The sequence below is a fragment of the Sturnira hondurensis genome, unplaced genomic scaffold (assembly GCF_014824575.4).
Source record: "Sturnira hondurensis isolate 20B ecotype Veracruz unplaced genomic scaffold, ASM1482457v3 Scaffold0016663, whole genome shotgun sequence".
Lineage (NCBI taxonomy): Eukaryota > Metazoa > Chordata > Mammalia > Chiroptera > Phyllostomidae > Sturnira > Sturnira hondurensis.
This window is the reverse complement of record NW_028089294.1, coordinates 16,701,893-16,721,860: the sequence shown is the minus strand read 5'-3', so window position 1 is coordinate 16,721,860 and position 19,968 is coordinate 16,701,893. Positions and strand designations below refer to the sequence as shown.

The 19,968-nt window shown below is 54.1% G+C and overlaps 1 protein-coding gene across 9 annotated transcripts in view; it reads right to left on the bottom strand.

The window, feature by feature from the left end:
- Positions 1 to 9,861: 9,861 nt before the first annotated feature.
- The window catches only part of DNMT3A (DNA methyltransferase 3 alpha), a 96,009-nt gene continuing 85,902 nt past the window's right edge, over positions 9,862 to 19,968 (bottom strand). For all 9 annotated transcript variants that reach the window (XM_037066797.1, XM_037066795.1, XM_037066796.1 and 6 more), the window contains 7 exons: positions 18,680 to 18,825; positions 17,825 to 17,915; positions 17,523 to 17,671; positions 16,448 to 16,533; positions 14,617 to 14,686; positions 13,456 to 13,574; positions 9,862 to 12,696 (listed from right to left, as the gene is read on the bottom strand). In XM_037066797.1, coding sequence (XP_036922692.1) covers positions 12,555 to 12,696; positions 13,456 to 13,574; positions 14,617 to 14,686; positions 16,448 to 16,533; positions 17,523 to 17,671; positions 17,825 to 17,915; positions 18,680 to 18,825 — 803 coding nt within the window. In that variant the 3' untranslated portion in view covers positions 9,862 to 12,554. The remainder of the gene's footprint in view (positions 12,697 to 13,455; positions 13,575 to 14,616; positions 14,687 to 16,447; positions 16,534 to 17,522; positions 17,672 to 17,824; positions 17,916 to 18,679; positions 18,826 to 19,968) is intronic.

The window sequence follows — 19,968 nt, the reverse complement described above, 5'->3', positions numbered from 1 at the left end:
CAGGGTTCATGCAATGCCCATAAAAATTCCAATGACATTTTTTAAGGAAATAGAACCAAAAAAATCATCAGATTTGCATGGAACCACAAAATACCACAAACGGCCAAAGCAATCCTCAGGAAACAAGAATGTACCAGAGGTATCACACTCCCTGACCTCAAATTATATTACAAAGGAACGATAATCAAAAGAGCATTGTATTAGCAGGAAGACAGACACACATACCAATGGAAGAGAATTGAGAGACCAGAAAGAAAACCACATGTTTATGGGCCAATAATTTTTGACAAAGGAGCCAAAAACACACACTGGAGAAAAGAAAGCCTCTTCACTAAATGGGGCTGGGAAAATTGGAAAGCCCCGTGCAAAAAAAGAGAATGAAATGAGGCTACAGTTTGTCCCCGTGTACAAACATTAATTTAAAGTGGATCAAAGACCTACATATAAGATCTGAAACAATAAATTACATAGAAGAAAACATAGGTAGTAAACTTACAGACCTCAGTCTTAGAAAGATTTTATGAATATGACTCCAAAGGCAAGAGAAGTAAAGGTAAAAATAAATAAGGGGGATTACTGCAAACTAAAAAGCTTCTGCAGAGCAAAAGAAACTGTCGACCACACGAAAAGGCAACCGACTGATGGGAGAAGATATTTGCAAACAACAGTCTGACAAGGGGTTAATACCCAAACTATATAAAATAACTCATACAACTCAACACCAAACAATCCAGTTAGAAATGGGCAGAGGACCTGAACAGACACTTCTCCCAGGAAGACATACAGATGGCCAGCAAATACATGAAAAGATGCTCAACTTCACTACCCATGAGGGAAATGCAAATCAAAACTACAATGAGATGCCGCCTCACACCTGTTAGAATGTCAGTTGTGAACAAGACAGGTAATAACAAGTGTTGGAGAGGTTGTGGAGGAAAAGGAACCCTCATTCACTGCTGGCGGGAATGCAAAACAGTACAGCCACCACAGAAAACACTACAGAGGTGCCTCAAAAAAATGCAGGATAGAGTTCCCACCTGACCCAGCAACCCCTCTTCTGAGTATCTGTGCCCCACAAAATTGAACACATTTATTCGCAAAGATATATGCACCCCTATGTTCATTGTAGCATTATTCACAGTGGCCAAGACATGGAAACAACCAAATTGTTCTTTGATAGGTGATGAAATAAAGAAGCGGTACGGATGCACCGTGGCGCACTACTCAGCTGTAAGAAAAGATGAAACACTGCCATTCTAACAACACAGATGGACCTGGAGAATATCACGCTGAGTGAAGAAGTCAGTCAGGAAAAGCCAAGAACCATATGATTTCACACATAGTGGGACATAAAACTGACACTTAGACACAGAGCACAGTATGGGGGTTACTGGACAGAAGGTGGGGGGACAGTAAAGGGCAAAGGGGGTCAAACACATGGATGCAGAAGATGACTTGACTTTGGGTGGTGGGCACACAATGCAATACACAGATCACGTGCTGTGGAAATGTACCCTTAAAACCCATATAATCTTATTAAACAGTGTCACCCAAAAAACATAATCAAAACAAATAAATACAGGTATCATGGCATTAAATTAGTAATACCTAGGACAGCCACAGACCTCCAACCTACGCCCAGTAACCCAACTCCCTGGGAGTCAACCCTAAAGGAACAGTTCAAAAGAGCAAAAGCACTCTCTGCGGAATAATGTTCATGCGCCATTATTGACGTGGCTAAAAACTGGAAACCACCTAAGGCCCAGGTGAGGAGAATGGCCCAGGAAACGATTTTACACCCAGAAGCTGGAATACCACGTGGCCATCGAGCAATTATCGCCAGGGCCGTGGAAACGGAAGTGTGTACAGTGGAAGCTCACAGAAAAACGGTGTGCCGTGAAATGGTTCACACTCGTGGCTACTTTTTTTTATTCTGAAGTTTTATTTAGATCCCATTCGATTTCCCCAGTTTTAGTGTGTGTGTGTGTGTATGTGTGTGTGTGTGCACATTGCATTCAGTTTTGCACAACTATGTCGTGGGAATGCCATTGTCAAGAACACGTGTGTGTTCTACCTGAGCCCGCTGCTCTCCCTCGTCACTCTCTTCTCTGCTGCCCTATATTTGGTGGGGGCTGTTTTAAACAGAAATATGTTGAGAGCATGCGGATTCGTGAGGGGCCATGATAGAATGCTCCCTCACTTCAGCATGGTTGATGATAGCACCCTTGGAACAAGAGAAAGGAAAGCCGTCTAAATGTGCACACTCGGGGCACAGTTAGATAAATCACAGGATAGCTACGGGACGGGGCTGTACACAGCCGTTCCAAAGGACGTTTCCGAAGAAGAGCGATTTGGGAAGCTGTCCATAATAAGATGTTCACCGAAAACTATCATCTGGCCCAGAGTGAGTGAGTTCCAGTCAATGTTAGTAACTATTACAAGTAGCATAATAATACATATGTTATACAATTTTAAATTAGTAGGGTTCTATATGAATCTAATAATAGAAAAATTCCAAGAGTAATTGTCTCAGTGAGGAGGGATGATGAATGCTTTCTTTTGCTTTTCTTTGGTTACTTTAAAATTTGGTGTGACTAATATAATTTTAGAATGGAGAGAAGTCATGTTATCACTTTTAAAACCCATGGTCAACTCTCTTCCATGTAGGGGCGGCTCTGAGAGCAGAGGCGCCCCTCCCCCCAGAGATGCTCTGTCTGTGAGAGTCTGGAGGGTGGAACAGTCTGGAGGGCTGGGGCGTTGGACAACACCTCTGTCTGTCTTTCCCCTGGAAATCTTCAGGAGCCTCAAATTTCCCATCTGTCAAATGGGTGCAACCTAGAGCCATAGGAAGTTCAGTCGCCGTTGGCAACTGCAGGTAGATACATGAACCTGGGCTTCCAGAAGTGGGGGCTGGGAGCCTGGGAGCCCTCCAACGTGTAAAAAACAGGAAGAAGAAAGGACCCATGGAGCAGGAAGACACGGGGGTATGACACCAGGAGCCCGGGCAGAAGCGGTGTCAGGAGGAGGGAAGTCACCTGGGCCCCAGCTCCAGAGTGACCACGTGGGGTGGTGGGGAAGGGCCCTGCCAGGAGGTTGGAGTTGAACCGAAAGTGAGAAAGCAGAACTGTCAAATATAGGGGGGAAGCACAGAGGGTAACGGAAGTCCTCACGCTGGGCCACCAGGTCCTAGGTGATCAACAAGGCTCAGGGTGCTGTTACATGGGTCAAGTCAAGGCCGACAAGGGATGAGCACACAGTGGGAGGTGAGGTGTTTCCTCTTCCCCCAGCCGCGTGACAGCCTTGTACAGCAGGGCCGTGGCCTTCCCAGAAGCCCTGAAGTTCCCTCCTGCACACCAAGTGCACTGCCTTTGGCCAAAGCCCTGAGCTCAGCAAGGGCCATGGGGTGGTGTCCCCACAGGAAGCGCTCCTCCCCCGCCCCCGGAGCCCCAGGCCCAATCTCTACACCCACACACGTGGGGTGGGGGACAGAGTACCAGAGGTCACATGCGTGTCCAGAAAACAAAACTCAAAGGTTTTGAGAAGACAAATGAGAAGACAGAGGCTCAGCACTGATAGCTCAAGCCTGCCTAAGGTCACATGGGATTCGGGTCTGCGAGTTCCAGATGCTGTGGTCTTTCTTCTGACACAGTTCGGACACCTGGGGCTTCCAGGCTGAACACGAGGGACTGACTGAGACTTGCACCCTGCTCCGAAAACTCCTGGTCTCAACCCATACCCGCCCCCCCATCTTCAGGGACTTTCCTTTCAACTCCCCTGCACCCCGCAGGATCCCAGCAGAGGGGAGGGAGAGGGGCCTTTCAAAGTGTGCTGGAGAGGAGGAAGGGTGCTTTGGGGTAAAGCCTGACCAGCCCAGGGGAGCCCCGCCCCCCTTGGATGTGACTTTTGTGTCCCCATCTCCAACACACACTTTCTCCCCCCCCCCAGCAGCCCCTCATTTAACACCCACAGTCCCCCGGGAATGACACCCACTGCCCATGCCAGCCACCTGCTGCCCCTGCTGGCCACCTCTGGCCCTGCCATGTCCACCATAGGCCTGCCCACCCGTCAGCCCTCGGTCAGTGTTTGCCTCCCTCTCTCCTTGATTCCACCCACACCCACCACATCGTCCTTGATAAACCCAAGGACGTTCCTCTTGAACCCACAGGGTGGCCCCAGTGGTATGCAGCGTCTCTTCCCCTGGGCCTTCTGTGGGGCTGGGACGGCCCACCTGGGCAGCTTCAGGGGGCTGTGGGCCCTGTCACTTCGCAGCTGCCCTTGACACATGCCCTGCTGGACCCCTGTCCCGTCTCTCCCTCCCGCTCCACCACCAACTGGTGCCTTGTTTACATCCAGGAAGTTCGGGGGGGGGGGGTTATTAACAAAATGGCCCCTGAAGCTCTGTGTCCTCAGCTCTGACCAGAGCTCCCACTCTCAGCTCTGATGCCTCCCAGTTTCGGGGCTCCAGGGTGCCCATTTCTGCTGAACCTTAAGCTAGAGCCTCTAAGCTTCCTTCTGAATTTCCTCTCCTACCAGGCTTCCCCAGGAAGGTGTGCCAGGTGAGTTAAGTTTAGTGGACAGATTATGCTGCCTCCACTTCTCGCTCATCACCAGCACCACCCCACTCCCGCCCTCCGCCCCCCCCCCCCCGCAGAGTCTTGAGTTTTCACTTCCCCACTGAGACCAAACTAAAGGCTACATCTGGTTTCTTCTAACCTGAGAGTTTCAGAGCTGATGATAGATGATCTGTCTTGACCCTTCGGAGAAAGTCAGGCATATGTGTCAGGAACCAACCAAAGTGTTCATCCACTTTGCCCCAGTACATCTCATTTCTGGGAATGTATCTTTAGGAAAAAATACAAAATATAGGGGGAAACACCAACACAAAGATATTTATTGCAACTCTATTTATAGCTAAAATAAAATGCATATAGAGAGAAACAAACATCCAACGAGAAAGTGCTATGAGGCCATTAAAAAGAAAAAAAATTCTACATCAACACTGAAAAATATTGCAGGAAAAAAAAGTCGGATAAAAGTTAAATGTACATTTACAATTTTGTAAAGAAAAGTGCCCATGAAAAAAAGCTGTTACTTTTTCTCAAAATGTCCCCATACATCTTTCAAAGCTGCCAGCAAAGAGTGCGCTCCTGAACCTCCCGAGTCTCACGGAGGGAACAAGTCTCCAGTAACCCTCCTCGAAGGGCCGACACTGTTGACTGGACCTGCTTGGCACTCGGGAGACGGAATATGACACTGCGCCAAACGCCAGGGGTCTTAGAGATGCTGGGGCGGGGAGGGGGGAGAGTTTCCACAGTGTCTATGTGTTTGGATTTGGTCACTTAGACGGTGGGGACAGGGAACTATGACTGTCAGGCAGAGACCTAGGAGGATGAAGGGGACACGGTGCGTGAACAGGCTCCTGAAGCCACAAGGCGCCGCACACTGGCAGGATAGTTCCGTAGAAGGGTCAGACAGCGAGAGGAGCACAGCCTGGGGCCTCGCGGGGGGCCAGCAGTGTCCCTAAATGGCTGTCCAGCCTCTCGTAGCTGACCGGGCCTTCACCGCACTGCGCGCAGCCCCTGGCACTGTTGGCCATGGGTGCAAAAGACGCAGTCCTTCCTAACGCAGGGCTGGAGCAGGCCGACCTCTGCTGCCTGGCTCGCCCTGTGGATCTGCTCAGAACAATCCCGGACCCTCGGGCTTGCCCAGTGAAGTGTTTGCAAACATCCCCCTGACTCTTCCTGTAGGCCAAATGCCTCGCTCCGCCCCAACGCCCCTGCATGGCCAAGACTGCCACCTCGTGCGCTGGAGAAAGCTAGAGCCCGCAGGCTTGCCCAACGGAGATGCAGATGCGGGACAAGGCCTTCTCCACGCCTGGCCCGCGTCTGAGAACATGTATCGCTCCGCCAGGACAGAATGCGCTTGTCTAACAAACTGTCTCACTACAACTCATCTTTGCGCTTCTGATGAACCTACACTTTTTTTTCACCCGGTTTACAGTCCTTATTTAACGCCCAGGCAGGTGATGTTCCAAAGGGAGGAACTGCACTGTCTGGACCCAGTGCTCGAATTTAACCCCCTCTGGAGAAGCTGTGAGCAAGCAGCCCTGTCGCAAGGGGGGCGGGGTGGGGGAGGAGACGCGAGACAAAAGGACATTATGACGGTGCTTTTTCCATTTTTCTTTTTGCACAAAAACAGTCCATTTATTCAAGTGTTCTCCAGCACAAGTACATTAGAAAGGAGCTTTATTATATTCTTCTGGGCACAAAAAAATGTGAATGAAGGCGGAACTGACAGACTTTCTACATCGGCTGCACGCATGGACCTCTTTAATTATTTCATAAACAGCTATGTCACGAGCATCACTTACACAGAGATACAACAGAACACCGGGCGGGGGGGGGGCTGGGGAGCTGGGCGGGGACCCGCTCGGGGACCCCCTCCCGCCCGCGCCCCTCCCGGGATGTCCCAGAACCAGACTGTGAAATGTACATTATTATTGTCAATAAATAGAGAAGCAACCCTAAAAAAAATACAGTGGTGAAAGGATGCTGGAACCAGGAAAAAATAATAATAAAAGGAAGAAAGAGGAACTGAAGAGACAGGGAAGAGGGCGGGGAGGGTCGGTCCGGGAGGAAGTCCTGCGTTTAGCTGCGTGGAATGTGCAGTGGGGGTGCTCTGCCAGTGGGGTCAAAGCGCAGTGACAGTAAAGGTATTACCAAATCGCTACGGAGTTTATTTTTCGGTATGGATACACGGTTTCCCACAAATAAGTAAGCACCCGCTACTTCAATGCCTCAGCTAAAACACATGAAATCGCTCATTTAGTTTTCAAGTACAAAGTTAAAATGCCTTTTTAATAATAATATATCAGAGTAAAATAATAGTCTCTTTTAAACTCCACTACAAGAAAACAAAACAAACAGTCATTGTCCAGACAGCAGACTTAATTTAACAATATATATTTTTAATAAAATGTTTTAGCACCTTGTTGAGTCGCCTCCTCCCTCTGCGTATTCTAAGGAATTTCGGCATTTTTGTTGTCCTTTGTTTGGTGAATTCTAGGGCTGTGCGACCGAATCGGTGTGGGAAGTGAAATGGGACTAAGGTGAGGCTTTCGGTCCCCTGCTCATCTGCTCGGGCTTGGGGCTGGAGGCCGCTGGGCTGGGGTTTGAGAAAGCTGCCCTCTCACGGCCCTCGGGGAGCACGTGGTGGGGGGGTTCCAGTTACCGGAGTCCGCGGGCCTCTGTTTGGGCAATATAGCCAGTCACCCATGGGAAAAGGGGACCTTCTACCCTGCCTTCACTGCTTCCAGCCTGCTCCGTGTCCCTCCCCCAAACTCCACTGCCTAGAGTCAGCAATGAGCAAGAGGTCACCAACCAAAGGCCACCTCAGCTGGGTCTCTGCTACACAGAGGTGCGGGATGGGCTGCCCCCCGCTTCCCAAAGACCCCAGCCATCCTTTACCAAAACATAAAGCATCAAGAGCTCCTGCAGGCACAGTGGGGCCCATCCCTATCTATCCTTTCTCCCCAGATCCTCCAAACCCTTGTAGCCAACTGCTGCCTCAGCAGCGAATGGCCCGAGGGCCGCCCCAGGCTCACGCGGGGCCAGCCCTCCACTGCACCCTGCCCAGCCTGTGGTGGAGCAAAGAGGCTTCAGCTGCTTCCTGCCAGAGGGCAGGGAACCTCCAGGGTCGAGTCTAAGCACAGGGCTGGGGAGCAACCAGACTAGACAATGCCCGATGACAGATTCAGAGTCCTCACTTCTCGGAGGGAAGTGGGCCGGGCCGGAAGCTCAGATCTCACCGGGAGAACCTTGACTCAGCTGTCCCCCTGACAAAGGAAACAGTCTGCCCTCTGCAGACCTCGGGCCAGTTTGGGCCCAAGGCCCTGGCCCGCAGCTCGGGGCCTCCTGGAAGCTTCCTGAAAATGACAACTCTGAAAGATACCAGTGCCGCAGTGGCTCTGCACCATGCAAGACAGCGACAGGAATTCAAAACCACTTCCAGGGTCACTTCACCTTTACTTATATAATCAAAATATGAAGACTGCTGGTTAGTCTTCCTGTAGCATATTTCCCGACGGCTCCACTGACTTATTCCCCCCTTGCTCCCATTACAGGCCTTCCTGGGATGGGGATGGCTCTTCACTCCCATCCAGGCTTCCCCAGAAGGGACGACTGAGCAAGAAGCATGGGGAACCAGGCCTGTCAGACTAGTTCAACGTCCAACCATCTTCCTCCACACTGAGTCTGCAGGACCCATTCTGCACCTTCGCGGCCAGCTACTGCACCAGAAACTCACACGGGCACCTCCACCAGCCAGCTACGCCCTGGTGTGTCCCGGAAGCTAAGAAGCCCTGGATCTCTTCTGCAAAGTATGCTAACAGGATGTCCAACAGCAAGAAGGTTCTGGGGTCTGGAAACAAAAACGGGAGGTGACACACACCATCTGCCGACTGCCAATCCTCCCCAGCGGCCCCCCAGCTTACTGTTTTCCAGTCTGTTCCACAGGGAAAAGGGTCAGCACCAACCTGCTGGAGGCCCACGGGGCTCAGCAGCTGCCTGCTGGAGACTAGCTTCCTCCTCAGGCAGGCAACGGAGGGCTCTGTGGCCCTGGCCGGAGGCCCTGCCGCCTCCCAGACCTCTTTGGCACCACACTGCACTTGGCACCTGCAGTGAGCAGGGAGGCGTCACCCTGTCTCTTAGAAGCCCTTGTTTTCAGGGGTGAGTGGCTCTTCTCAAGAAAGAGAACCCCACTGGGGACACACTCCCCAGTTTTCCCCGGGGCCTCTCTGGTTTTTCCTGCTCCACTGCCTCCTCCCACAGCCGCATCCACGGGGAGAGTGAGGATCCCCGCCTGAACCCTGAGCGCCCTGCCTGCTGGGGTGCAGTGCCCCTTTAGAAGGCAGCCCAGTCCCTGCTCCCAGAGCCCACCCTGGGGTCAAAAGTGGATTAAAAGCATCCCGACACGGCCAAGAGGGTGCGGTACCAAGGGTCCCCATACCCACCAAGTTCTGTTGTGGGACTGACCCCACAGGTTGGCTGGAAGAAAAGCTGGTGATTGTTTACGCTCATCCCCGTGAGGGGAACCTGGCCCATGCTGGGGCCTGGTCAGCTCACTAGGCCCAGAGAACTAGTGCGCTTAAGGGTCAGCCACGGCACATCTCCTCTAAGCCATATCTCCTCTAAGCCCGCTGGCCGGCCCACACTAAGCCTTGGGCTTGCCACATCCTTGGCTACCAAGCTTCTTCCCATACCACCCCTCAGGTGGGGCTTGGGCCACTGGGAAAAGCGAACTCCTTCACATAAGTAGTGGCCGACGGCCTAGGAGAGCCCGAGATGCTGGAAGTGTTTGCGGAGGAAGGCCCACACTGTCCTGGCACTGGGGGCTGGGAAGACCTGAGTGCTGGCCAGCGGGGGAGGGAGCACCTTGGACTGCCTGCAACAGCCCTCCTCCCCCCAGCCCTCCTACAGCGGTGCTGGTGGTCTCCGGCCAGGGAGATGGAGCTGGCTGGAGCACCAGGGGATGGGGTAAGCACCAGTTACATGCAGGCTTAGGGGGGAGGGGCAAAAGTATCCCCCCTTCCTAGCCGCTCCAGCCCCCTGGGGGGGTCCACCATCACCACCAGCCACCTCCAATTTGGCAGGAAGCAGCCGGGTGTGATCCTCAAAGCCAATCTGACAAGGAAATGAGATTGGGGTCCAGAACTAAGCACCCCTAAAAGGACCAGAAGACTGGCTACCGGCTGGGAGCTTACTCCTGAGCAATTGAGCAAGGGATTCAAAGCCTCGGTTTAATTTCGTCACCAATTACTAATTTGCTTTATTCCAAACTTGAAGTTCGATGTCCCATTTTTTTTTTTTGAATGGAAGCCCCTTGGCCAAGACAGACCTGGATGTCAATTTTGTTTTGGTGGGGGGAGAATAGGTAGGGGGAGTTGAGGGCTGACTTTACTGGTGCCTCGAGTTGCAGGTCAGTATCACAGTTGCTAACAGAAGAATCTTTTGACATCACCAGGGGCAAAAGAGAGAGAACGCTACCTGCTAGAGGAGAGCACCTGCTAAAATAAAACCTCCTCCTCTTCCTGCCTTCAGCACCTAGCAACTTCTGGGATTGACAGTCTACCTGCAATCAGGGCAACAGAGGTAAAGAGCTGCAGGGCCGACTCCACAAAGTCCTGAATCCTGGGGAGAGCCGCCGGGCGCCCCGGCTGCGCGTGAGTGCGCTCCTTATGCATCGGGATAGAAATGATCCTGTGTATGCGTGTGGGACTGATTGGGGTGGGGCTTCTGGCTACAGCGGGGCCCCCGAGGCTCAGCACCCTGAGCCCCGGCCCCCGCCGCTCCCCACTACAGAATATTTCTTATACGTGACCCTATCTATGTATTTATATAGCGCCTATTACCATAGGCCCTGTGTTTCTAGGGATGCGAACTTGGGACCATGTGCTTGACAGCACACCTCCCAGCCCTGCCGGTCCCAGGAGGTGCCATCCCCCCTCCCATTATAAAATATATATCTCTATATGCCACATATCTACACCCCACCTATCCAGGCAAGCATCTGCCCATTGGGCCCTCACCCTGGAGCCGCCAGTGCCGTCCCCGCCTACCACCAACGCCAGGCTGCTTGCCTCGGTAGGAAGTGAACCAAGTGTCGCACGCTTGGGGCTCCAGGTGCTGCTGACTCGAGGTCAGAGCACAGCTACCACCAGACCAAGCACTAGAAAAGAAATACACACCACTCCAATCACACACACACACACACACACACACACACACACACACAAGGAGAGAGACGGCCGGTCCTCCCTCCAGCCCTGACACACGTGATTCCAGAGGAGGGGAAGTAGAAGAGAAGAGGGACGCACCGGAAGGCCGGCCTTGGGGACTCCCCGGCTGCCCAGCTGCCCGCTGTGCCTGGTGGCCCACCTGGCCCGAGGGGTGGGGAGCCGGGGCACCAGGGCCACCACTCACGTAGAAGCACCCTGCTCCCCGCACCTTGGTTTGAAACCTAAAGGGGGGGGGTTGGGTTTCTGTGTTCTTAACGAAAAATCTGAAAACAAACATAACTATAACCAGAACCATAAGAATAATGATAACAAAAGGTGTCATCAGCCTCCCAGTATAAAACTGCAGCCTTTGGAGATGACCAAAAACATCACATTCCAGGGCCGGAAGCCGCCTTGTGCACAGAGGGCGGATGGTGGGGCCTCATAAAAGAACACACAAAAGGCGACTTTAGACAGGAAAGCACCAGTACGTTTTGTATGTTTTTTTATTTGCTCCAGGTGGGGTTTGAACTGTCATTGCCCTCACTCTGGATCACTTCTGATCCCACCACGCGGAGCCCTCGAATTGGCTAATGTGAGAAACTCGGAACGGAGACCCCTCATCCTGCCACCTTGCTGAGGGGGGTCTCCTTTTGGAAAGCAGAAATAAAAGGTTATTGCGTGATCCTGGATCAATCCCACTCTCAGCTGTCCACGGTCCCGACCACCTCACCCCCCCTTTTTGGTGGGGAGACGCGGGAAAGCGCTGCTCCCCCATTCTCCTTCACCTCGCTGGACACCAGGGGGGGAGAGCCCACCTCGGTGAAGAGTTCACCTTCAAGCTTTCTCCCTCTATCCATCCTTGGTTAAAACCCTTTGCACATAAGGCAACGTGGAAGCTGATGTTTTTACTCATCTCGCTGTTTGAAAGCACCATTATGAAGTCAGGTTGTACAGTAGTTAACAGTACCTTTTATATATATAGCTCATATCTATCATATATATATAAACTGTAAACAAGAGGTAACAGCGGCTTCTAGAAACTGATTTTCTTCAAGATTTCCTGTGTGGTAGGCACCTGAAATACTGTATAAAAGGGTCTTGTGTGGTGTTCCCGTCTCCCTGCTGCTGGCTGGGCTCTGTTTTGCATGACCAGGAATGGTGCTGGCAAGACAGCTCAGTGGCCTGGGGGGGGGGGTCTGCCTCCTCAGTGTCCCTCTGTTTTCTGTCCCCTGCTTGTGCTCCTATCTGATCAGGCTAGAGACAACAACAACAGAAAAGATATAAAGAAAAAAAAATCCAATACCAATATATAGATTTCTATAGAATTTCCTCCCCCCCCATCTCTCTTTCTTATCTTTCCTCTGCAAGGTATTGTTACTATTTTTTTGTTATTGGTTTTTGCTGCAATAAAATCCCTCTTGTTTCAGTCACAGCAAGAAACAAAAACCCAAATGAACAGAAAACCCCTCTGAAAAAGAGTAGAAAATAAAAGGTTTGACCAAAAAAAAAAAAAAAAAGGTGGGCCGGGCGGGGAGAGAACTCGGTTTTGTTTTTAAATAGGACTAAAGGTTAACATTGGAAAATCAGGAGATGATGTCCAACCCTGTCCACAAGGCAAAGCCTCCGGTGTTTCCGCCTCTGGGGCTGTTAAATTCCTTTGTCTCTTCTGGGTGCTGATACTTCTCTCCATCCTCACGTTCTTGGTGTTTTGTTGTGTTTTGTGATTTCTTGTTTGTTTGTTTGACTCTGTCACTATCTGAGTTTGCCCTCGTGTCCCTTACACACAAGCAAAATATTCCTTCAGCGGAGCGAAGAGGTGGCGGATGACCGGCACGCTCCACGACCGGCCCAGCAGTCTCTGCCTCGCCAAGCGGCTCATGTTGGAGACGTCAGTATAGTGGACAGGGAAGCCAAACACCCTGGGGAGGAAAGGCAGAGAGGGGCACGGGTGAGTGCTGGGGTGCGGGACTCTGTGGGGCCTTTGGTCCCATGACCGGGTCAAGACTCGGGCACCCCAGTACTTTCTGCAGAGTTGAGGCAGGTAAGATAACCACGGCCTAGGGATTTGCCACACAGCAGAAGCAGAGTTGTACTGGGGAAGGGCCTGTCCAGGGCAGGCTCCACCTGAGGTTCAGGTCCACAGTGGGGAAACTGAAGTCTGTAAATAACCACTCCGCCTGCGCCTTCCCCTCCTAATCCTAACACCTTCCCCTCAAGACAGGGGGAAAACCTCCAAAGGGGCCGAACTCCTGCCTGAGCACTGGAGGCCCCCTTGGCCTGGCTGCTTGTACACACAGTCTTGGTCTGGCTAAGTCACAGGTACACAGAGGAAGGCATCTGCCTGTGAGTCCGGTTGGCACCAAATCTGGGTGCTCGGGCTGGAGGGCCCCGCTGGTCCTGTGCTTGGCAGATCCTTAAAAGGATCAGCACCAAGTCAGGGAGCTTCTGGAGCCACTGTGTTTTCCTGGCAGGCAGCAGGGCCTCTGGGAGCCGAGGCCACATGGACTGATGGATTAGTTCCTAGGTGCCATGTTGGGAAATTCCTGGGAAAACCCGCTGCTCACAGGGCGTCTGCAGAAGACACTGGCTTGGCCAGTAGAGACAAGGCCTCCCCCTGCAAGGCGAGCAGTGAGAACACACCACACAGCCCTGTGACTCCAGCCCATGGCCTCAGGTACCTTTCCATTTCAGTGCACCATAAGATGTCCTCTTTCTCGTTCATGAAGACGGGGAAATGCTGGTCTTTGCCCTGCTTTATGGAGTTCGACCTAGTAGTAATGGTCCTCACTTTGCTGAACTAGAAGATGAGGAAAGAGGGATGAGTGCTCATTCACTGGGCATGCCTGTACCACATGCACCAGGTGCTTGCCAGGGGCTGGTGAGTCCAACCCTGCAGAGGCCTGGTCCATTCAGGGCGCCAGGGAAGGCCCCAGTCATGAGCCTCCGCAGACCCTGCCGCCTCATTCCTCCTTCCTAGTCTGAGGTTACCCAGCCACCCTTCGTCCAGTCCTGCTGGCCAAGGACATGGGGAATAGCAGCTTAAACCACTGTCCTCCCTAGGCCTTCTAAAGAACTGCTGCTTTCCCTATTGGCTCACAGGGAGAAAGATGCCCAACCACTCAGGCTCCAAGGTGCTCGTGCCGGCACCTGCCCTCACGGAGCCTGGTGCCCGGTGCACCCACTTGGGGGGATTCTCTGGAGAGGTGGAGCTTCCACGTCACAGGGGATCTCTGATGTGGAGGCTCAAGCCACAGGTCCTGGCCAAAAAAAAAAGGAGAAGCCCGAGCAGCTCTAGGGACCTGGGCAAAGGTGTCTCAGCATCTGCCTCCTGTGGGACAGCAAGTGATGCTCAGCAAGGAAGGGCTGAAAGCCAGCAATGACTTCTTGATTTATTTAAGATTTTACTTATTTATTTTTAGAGAAAGGGGAAGGGAGGGAAAAAGAGAAGGAGAGAAACATCAATGTGTGAGAAATACATCGATCAGTTGCTTCGTACTCGCCCCTGACGGGGAACCTGGTCTGCAACCCAGGCATATGCCCTGACTCGGAATTGAACCAGCAACCCTTTGGTTCACAGGCCAGCACTCAGTCCACTGAGCCACACCAGCCAGGGAAGCAATGACTCTCCCTACCCTCCCGATCTTGCTTTCTCTGGATCCTCTCCTGTGGCCAACTGTGTGAATGGCCCACATGGCCTCCTAAATCGCATTCCCCATGCCAGGCACACCCAGAGCCTGAGAGGGCGGGCAGCACACAGCCCTGGTGGCGGCTCTGCCCCGCCTGCCCTCTGCCCCCTCCCCGCACCCCCACCCCGCAGAGGGCTCTGGGGCCGGGCTAACCTTGGCTATTCTGCCGTGCTCCAGGCACTCCTGCAGCTCCAGCTTATCATTCACAGTGGACGCCAACGGCCTGGGGTAGAAAAGAGAGGGTGACAACAGAAATCGGGAGGAGAGCGGGGGCACACCCGGCAGTGCTGAGTCCGCCGCCTGACTCACACAGGTAAGCCGAAGCAGTCCTGTCCCCCACGCCTGTCATAAGCCCTTCCAACGACCCCGAACACATGCGCACACGTGGCAGCCACCCCTGGGCCCAGACCCAGCAAGCAGTGACCCTTGGAGGGAAGTTCACACGGGGTCTCAAACTACAGACACGCAGTCAACGCCTGCCCGGAAGGGAGAAAACCTAAATATTTCCAATCAGATTTAAAAATTTTGAAAGTATCCATCATCACCGAGCAAACTCTGGGGGAGACAGAGTGCTGTGCGTCTCGGTTACAGTGAGAGTTACACGGGTGTGAAGACTGGATAAAACGCAGTGAACTGTCCCCCTTAAATGGACAGGTAGAGAGAGACACTCTGTGGGCCCTGCAGGCCGAAATTCTCTGACACTAAGCGTGTCACTCTCCGGAGGGCAGGCCAGATGCCCTTCGGAGGGGGTTTTCCCAGCAATTTAGAAACACCCGGTGAAGGTTTCATGGTGATCTGCCGCCTCCGAGTGGGGGCCCAGGGACCCGCGCTCCGGCTGCACCTCCAGGCTCCTCTCCGTCTATGTGTGCACACACATGTATACACATACAAATCTGCCTGGTCCCACCTGGCACCTCCGCCCACTCCTCCTGGAATCTCAGAATTCTAGAACTTCAGAGTTGGAAGAAGCAGGTGGGAATAGCTCCCTGGGACCAAGGCCTGGCGGGAGACCCTGAGTCAGTGACTTCACGAGAGCGCTGGACCATATAAGCCAGCCCATTTTTCCAACGGACACGTCCACCTCGGGAACTTCAGAGGCGCACTGCGAGACTGCAGGTCGGCTGCCCCACTGACCCCTCTCCTTCCCCTCAGCAAGCCCCACCAAAGACAGCAGCCTTGCTAAAGGGCACGAGCCTGGGGAAGTTCCTACAACTTGGCACTGACGCAAACAGAGAGAGGAGATAACTGAGGCCAGGCAGAAGGATGTTTGCCCTTTCCAGGTACGTACTGCCCGGGGGGATGTCAAATCCATACTCAGAACATTCTGGAAGATACCCCCTTCCATAATAGAGACCTAGAGGGGGCAGACCTCACTCTGCTCTTTAGCTGCTCCCTTTCAACCAGAATTCCTGTCCCCGCAGGCCTTTTTCATAATGCAATGATTGCACTGAAGAAATGAAATGTTCTTCATTCCTCAATGTTCAAATCTCTACCTGTGTTACCTAAATGAAGCACATCCTTCCAAGACCTGCAGCCAACTGAGCATGGATGAATGAGTCGGAACCTCTGCCCTACATGCAGCTGCAGCGGGCACCTCTCCCCCATCCCCACCCTGTCCTCCGCAACGGCCTCAGCAGACTAGGCCTCGGCAGACTAAGACCAGCTGACTCCACGTACATCGCCACCGCAGGGGAACCGACTGACCGACTCACTCAGCAGCACGTCAATTCTTCTTTTGTGCGGACAGTGTACTTCTACAGGGCCTGCTCTCGACCGCCAGTTGCTGGTTTCTCTGGCAAGTATATCCTATACCCTGACTCCTCTCCTTCCTCAAGAAGGAAACGAAGAACACAGCCGAGCGGCAAGCTGGTCAGCGGGCAGCTGGCCTGACAGGGCCACTCAGGGACCCCCGGGGCCGGGCTGTCCTGCCAGCAGACACTGCCCACCCCCCGCAGCCACCCCAGGCTCGGGCGCTATCACCCACCTGTTCATACCAGGAAGGTTCCCCCAGAAGTAGCGGGCCCTGTGTGCAGCTGACACTTCTTTGGCATCAATCATCACAGGGTTGGACTGCAGAACAGGAGGGAGGTTAACGGGGAGTGAGAGGGGAATGTCCACTGTGCCAGGAAGGTTTGCCAGTTACAGCCTCGAAGGCTCCGACTTCTCTGAGGAGGCCACAGACCAGGCGGCCTGACGCCTCTGGGAAAGGCCAGAAAGAAACCTTGCCTCACTGCTCTTACTGGAACTTTCCAGACCAGCACCGACTGAGTGAACATGCTACCAGGATGGAAACGTTCTCTATTTGCACCGTTCACTACAGCAGCCACGACTGCATCAGCAGCAGGCAGGTGGCTAACGCGTCCCTAAAACAGGGCTAGTGTGACTGAGGAAATTTCAACGTTTATTTAAATACCACCCAAGGCCACAGTACCGGACCCCGCAGCTCTGTCTCACTTCGAGGCTTTGAGAGAGCCAGCCCCCACCTGTGCACACCCAGGTCGAGAGGCAGCCAGACAGCTGCTGCCTGTAGGGCTACTGATCCCAAGATTTGGGCGCATGGGCTGAGCTCCCGGACCGTCTGCCCCGAAAATGCCTCTGGCTGCAGAAACCCTCTGTGCAGGGCTCAAAGCTGGCTCAGAGCTGAGCTGGGACCCACGTTATGAGATGAACCGTGTTTTCTTCCCAGGTGACATAGAGCACCTGTCGCAGGTGCCAAGGAGCGAGGACAGCCATTGATTTTGCCTCTCTGAGGTCCCCCTAGTGAAACACTAGGCAGCCCAGCCCCAGGAGGGGGCCCCCCTCTTTCATAGCCAGGTCCTCCAGTCCTGGGGCCCACGGCCACATACCCCTCTTAGAGGAAGACCATGAGTTCTTCTGGGGTGGGTCTCTAAGGCTGCTTTCCTCCCTGGCTAACTGGGAAGTCCCGAGCTTCCCAAACAAGCCCCTTGTAAAGCAGAAGCCCCCCACCCCCGGCTCCACAGTGCAGATGAGACGGGGATAAAGTGACAGTCCAAGGTACAAGCCAATCACGAGCTGGCCGAACCGGGTGCAGGCTATACCTCGAGAAATCGCGAGATGTCCCTCTTGTCACTAACGCCCATGGCCACCACATTCTCAAAGAGCCAGAAGAAGGGGCGGTCATCTCCCTCCTTGGGCCGTGCATCATGCAGGAGGCGGTAGAACTCAAAGAAGAGGCGGCCCGTGCCCTCTGAGAGGCAAAGGAGAAAGCCATCGGCGGGGCTGTCTGCTGGGACAGTGGCGGGGCTCGGGCACGGGGAGGGGGGAGGATGGCAGGGGTGCTGGGAGGGACCACCCCAGGGTGGGGCTGCCCCAGGGCGGGGCAGGGAGAGCCAGCACCTACCGTAGAGTCCCTTGCGGGCAGGGTTGACGATGGAGAGGTCATTGCACGGGCTGCCCCCAATCACCAGGTCGAACGGGCCCCACTCCTGGATCTAGGGAATAAAGGTAATACAATGGGCCTGATGTCTGGGGACAGGGGCAGAGAGAATAGAAATTATCCATGAACATGGCCCCCCCCAAAAGTACTTGGACATGGGGGGAGGAGACCTGGATGCTTTACACACCCACCACACACACACATTCACACACACACACATTGTGCAGCCACAGGCCAGTCACTGAGGCCTCTGGGCTCAGTTTCCCAAATGATAAGGCGAAGGGACCAAACTGGGTGATCTGAGGCCAGCAGGGAAGCCGGCGTGCGGCCAGCAGGAAAAGCAGCTGCTCGGGGAGAAGGCAGCCCTGGCCACACGGCTGAACCGAAGGCACTTGGCACCCTGGGCCCTTTAGGATCTGAATGCCTGGCAAATGACCTTCAGCATTCCTGAGGGCCTACAGTTTCGTGGGTAACCGGAAGGGCAAAGACCCTGCCTGAAACGGAGGCTGGCAAAGCCATCCCCAAAGTATGAGGAGGGCAGGACCCTTGCTGCCATCCTAAGCATTCACATAACAAGGGCCCTAAAACTAGCCACGGGGCAGCCGGAGCCCCAAAAGGTCAGCTCCCCAATTCCCACTGCACTCTGCCCATTACCCTCGAGACGAGGAGGAGAGTGGAAGAGGGGGAGGAAGAGAGGCTGGGGGCAAACGGGGAAAGGAAAAGAACATGCGAACAGAACGAAAAGGGGGCCAGCGCTGCCCCCAAGGGCTGAGCGCAAGAGGCGCAGAGGCGGCGGGACGGCCCGCGGCACGGACATACATGCTTCTGTGTGACGCTGCGGACGTCGCCGACGTACATGATCTTCCCCTGGTGCCGCACCATGCCCACCGTGATGGAATCCTCGCACACCTCCGAGGCGATGTAGCGGTCCACCTGAATGCCCAAGTCCTTCAGCACCAGGAGCCCTGCGCCGGCCAGCAGAAAACACGGTCACCGGGTCGCCTCCCGCACCCTGGTTTTTCCAGGGGGTCCTCTGGCCAACTGGACACACGGGTCAGCCACAGGCCCGAGCCCCATCCTGCCCAGTAAGCTGCTTTACATCTTCCTGGACCAACTGGAATATCAATGATGAGGACATCAAGGCTGTTTCCTGTCTCGTCGGATCTAGTTCCAAGGCAGCAGAGGCCACAACGGGCCGACTGGACAGCGTGTGGTTTCAGGGTCCAGTGTGTGGTCCCAGGAAGAACAGCAGCTGGTTTTCAGGTGGCATCTACTTTCCTGTTTCTTCATCTCACACACCGGGTCTGTCCTCACTGCTCCTCTCCCCAAAACAGCGTGTCCTGCTGCCATCCCACCCATCTGCCAGACTCAACACAGATGCCGCCTGCTCTGAAAATGCTCATTCCTGCGCCCCCCCGCCCCCGGAACCACCGCCCTCCTCAGTGAGCCCCCAGCACTTCGCACCCTCTCCGCCTCCTCAGGGCAGCGCAGATTCCCAACTTGGCCTTTCTCTTGGCCTAGGCATGGTCTCCCAGTCAGGGCACGGAGCCTCACCCATGGGTTTCCTCCTGAGCTAACTATACCCACTTCCTCACCATCACGCCTCCACAAACACCTGCTGATTGAGGAAACAACTAGAACAGGCCCAAGAGCGCCAGGAGGAAGAGGCCTCGGTGGGACCGCTCCCAATGCTCCCGACAGACCCCCGCCCGGGAGCGCCTGCAGACCACCGAAGTGCCACATGGCTTAAGGAGGCCCCAGGCCCTGGCCTGAAAACCACAGCTGTTCTGAGCATCGGCGCTGAGCTGCTGACAACCACCATCTGGCCTGGGGTGCCACCCTCACACTGGCTCTTTGGCTGAGGTCCCTGGGCTTAGACTGTCCCTCTCCTGGTCACAGGAAGGCAAGTTCTGAGCAGGGCTACTCCTTTCTCAGGAAGAGAGACGCCCTTGGCCTGGGAGCGGGCCAGAGGGGCAGATGAATGGCGCGCCACCTTTTGCAAGGGCTTTCGGCACAGGAGAGGAGCGGTGCTTGCATGGTGACCCAGCGTCCCCTAAAGGATGATGGCTTCTCCACCTGTGATGACGTGCGTGCATGGAGGCCTGTCA